Genomic DNA, 3,825 nt, shown 5'->3' with positions numbered 1-3,825 from the left:
GGAGGCTCAGAAGTGTGAAATGCAGGACTTCTAGACTGAAAAACTCTTTCTTTCCCTCTGCCATCAGACTCCTAAACAGCTGACTCAGGATCTACCTCATATAATTCCATCTGTACTGTTTACATACTCATTTTGCACATGCACAATTGCACACTCACTGCTGAGTATATACACTCATACTATACGCTCCCACGTAGCATATATTCTCTCTGCATTACATTGTGTTCTTCTATTTTTATTTGCTCCCTTCACTTGCTGCTTTAAAGTGCCTTAGATTTGTGATTTTACTGCCTATTTAGATTTATGTTATTGCTCATCTACTTTATATTTCACTTGTATTATGTGGCATTCATGTGGACGGCAAAGTAAGAATTTCATTGTACAGGGAAACATGTTTCCTAACTGTGCATATGACAAATAAACGCTTTGACCTTTGAAATGTCATCTTTGTCTGATCAACAGTTCAAACCCCAAAAATATTCAGTTTAATATGATATAAAGAGGAGGAGGGATTTTTTTTGCATAAACATACTTAAATTTTAATGGTTTAACCAATTACTAAAATATCTGCAGATAATTCTATGTCCACTGAGTTCATTGCAGCTCTACATCAAACACGACAATTTATTTGTTTACATCGCTTGTGGGCTTTGGGAAATTTTAAGACAATAAAGAAAACAATCATTCGTTGGAGACCTAAGGGAAAGTAGCACATACTTGTACTTACCTGACTCTATGATTGCATGCTTCTTTCGTTTTTTCTCACTCTCTTTGTGTTTCCCCTTTGTTTTGACCTAAAGCACATAAACTACAATGAAACTTTACAAATAAGATGATGTGGAAGAGAAAGGACGCAGAAGATAATTAAGCTGGGGTTGACTTCTGATTTGTAGTTTCTGATTCAGCAGTTAGAGGAAACAGATGAAAATACTGAGGGACTTCTGTGTTTTGTAATCCATTAGCTGTTAACACCTTAACTGTGTCTAAAACCCTCTTTCAAATTCCTGAAACCTGTATTTGATGGAATAAAAAAAAAACTGAGTAAATGCATTTTAGACCAGGTCTAGTTTTCAAACTCCACATTTATATTTGACAAACTTGGATGTGATTATCAAGTACAGTTTACCTGTTTAAGATATAGTTTGTGAAGCCTTTTTACTGTGAAAACCACATAAGAGCATTTCGAGTGCCCAGGGACAATATAAAGGATATTTAAAACGCATTTAAATTTGTGAACTGCAAACTAACTCGGGAACATTAGATAACATAATGTTCTTGCCTTGGTTGTCTCTTTATTTTTCTTTTTTGTTTCCTCATCTGAGGAGGGAGGGTTCTTCTTCTTCTTCTCGGCTTTAAAGTTTCCATTTGGGGCTGGTTTCTGTACCGCAGGCTTGGCTGATGTCGGTGTAAAGAACCGCCTAATGTCCTGTGCGTGCACACACAACCAGTTGACATGTTAATTGGCCAAGCACACAACTCTGCACAGCTGCCCACACTGAATGCAAAACCATGATTGACAGTTTTCACTTTGACACGGAGCGTGCAGGACAATGTGCGTAATTTAAACAACGAGCTAATATCAACTGTTACACGATACCAGAACAAAGATCATTAAACATTCCTCGCCGAATAGTTCTGACAGTCCTTGCTATCTTTAAATAGGCAAGTTTATGCTTTTTTTTGCTGCAGCTAACAGAGCACTTGACTTGCGTTCCAACTGCTGTTGGAAGCATATTTTGCAAGACAACTCTAATATTTTTTATCTTATTTAACCACTTTATTCAAAAGTACCACTTGGCGACTGAACTAACGAACAACTGAAGTGTGTAACGTACCATTGCGAAGACGTTTTCTAGCAGTGTTGGATCAAATTAGTTGGCAGATCTATAAGCAAATCTGCAGTTTGGCGCGAAGCAGGATTTAGTCGTCGCCTGGAGATGACGTACACCGTTGGCGTGCGTCACTCAACGTTACGTTATTTTAATTGGAGATATTGGAAGATTTAGGCTAAACAGAAACTGTTCTTGTGGTCGCTCTAATTCACATAAACTAGCACCATTTCACTTGTTCTTCCACTGTTTAACCTATTCTGGATTGATATGTAATTTTATTAGAAGGAACATCAAAACTAATGCACATAATTGTATGTATTGTTTGGGATTTGATTCGCTATGCACATTCCTGTTCGACTACACTACATGGTTGAATGGTTTCAAGCTGACACAATAAAATATAAAATAAACATGGACTGATGTGGAAGACCATGTGTCTTATTTGGCATGTCTGAGTGTAACCTTATATGCTCCTCACTTATATTTTGTGTTATGAAACATTTAAATGGTGCTGCTACATTCATGAGATGTGCGCTACAGATTCAGACAGATATCATTCACACACGGGACTGGTGCAAATACAAATTATAGTATGGACCTTGGCAAGGTGTGTTTTGGGGGTCATTGGTAAAGAGGTTCATGGGTATGTGGGTAAAGAGGGTGTGCTTGTGGAACTGTTTATGTGTTTTTATTGAGAAATAACAGTAAATCCGCAGTGTTCGGACAGAAGCAGTTTCTCCTTTTACAGACTATTTCCCCAGTCTTGGAAAAACCCTGTTCACATGGCACAGATGAGGGTAGGAACAGCTCCACAGTTGCCACCTGGAATGCAGCCAGCAGCTGAAAGTACAGGAAAATAGATACTGTCTGAATGCTTAAACTGTGTGGTGAACTTGATTTCATTGTTCAGTCTAGTATGATGCTCTAAGTGTGTAAACCTTTCTGCAATGACTATGCAATAAACCAACTAGACAGTCTGGATCCTACGCTCATTCATTTCTCTGGTTTTGTGTTCCATACCTTGATGCATTCTCCTGTGTTTTCATATTGCTGGCAGGTCAGAGGAGTCAGGTCTGTGTTTAGTGAAGCTAGAGCTGCTGCCACTGCATCTCTTTCCTCATAGAGGCATTGGAGCATGTCCAGGGTGCTTTTCCACTGTGTGTCCACCTCCAGTTTGAGCTTCTTAACATTGCGGCCCAGTTGCTGCTGCATTTGGCTCAGCTTCTCTTTTGCAGTTGTGCTTGTTCTGAAATATGTCACTATCCTCCTGCTCATGGCTCTAATTTCATCAAGGCCAGGAGTGGCTTCAATGGAGTTCTTGACAACAAGATTCAGGCAGTGTGCAATGCATTTACAAAGCCTCAAGTTCAAGGTGTTGGATGTAGCCGTCATATTGCTAGCTGAATTGGTCACAATGCATCGAACTCTGTTTAAGGTCCACATATCTGATGTGAGGCTCACAGTCTCGACACCCTGAATCTCAGCTTTGGCCTTCTCCCTGTCTTCTGTCTTCTTCATACTTGGCAACCACCATGTTCTTCAGAGCCTCCCTTGTTGGTAGAGTGTATGTGGGGCCCAGCTTTGCCGCAAGCTCTTTAAAACCAACATCCTCCACAATAAGATAATGCACATGATACAATGCATTAGGTTACATAAAAATACTAAGTGTTATTGAAATGAATCACAGGGCAATATAAAACAAACATACAGGCATAAGTAATCCTTTGTAATGTGGGGTCCCGCTTTGCCACAAGCTCTTTAAAACCAACATCCTCCACAACAGAGAACGGCTGAGAATCCTTGATGCTGAAGTTCACCAAACAGTCATCAATTTCTCGCTTTCTTTTGCCTGGAAGGGAGAATGTATACATTACAATGAATTAGGTTACATAACACACAGTATAGATACCGGCTTTCATCAGAATTAATTTGACAGTTCTAGGTGAAAGGTTATCCAATCAGAAGCGTTGTCCCACCCCCAAGTTCACCCCCC

General features: G+C 39.6%; 1 protein-coding gene across 1 annotated transcript in view; it reads right to left on the bottom strand.

Moving 5' to 3' along the window:
• rfc1 (replication factor C (activator 1) 1) overlaps positions 1 to 1,971 on the bottom strand; it is a 15,469-nt gene extending 13,498 nt beyond the window's left edge. The window contains exons 1-3 of the mRNA XM_020624197.1: positions 1,836 to 1,971; positions 1,280 to 1,426; positions 728 to 794 (exon numbers count right to left, since the gene is read on the bottom strand). Coding sequence (XP_020479853.1) covers positions 728 to 794; positions 1,280 to 1,426; positions 1,836 to 1,838 — 217 coding nt within the window. The 5' untranslated portion in view covers positions 1,839 to 1,971. The remainder of the gene's footprint in view (positions 1 to 727; positions 795 to 1,279; positions 1,427 to 1,835) is intronic.
• Between the last annotated feature and the right edge of the window lie 1,854 nt (positions 1,972 to 3,825).

Source organism: Monopterus albus, unplaced genomic scaffold (genome assembly GCF_001952655.1).
Source record: "Monopterus albus unplaced genomic scaffold, M_albus_1.0 scaffold322.1, whole genome shotgun sequence".
In the NCBI taxonomy this organism is placed as follows: domain Eukaryota; kingdom Metazoa; phylum Chordata; class Actinopteri; order Synbranchiformes; family Synbranchidae; genus Monopterus; species Monopterus albus.
Note: the sequence above shows the minus strand (reverse complement) of the source record. Positions and strands in the feature narration are given on the sequence as shown.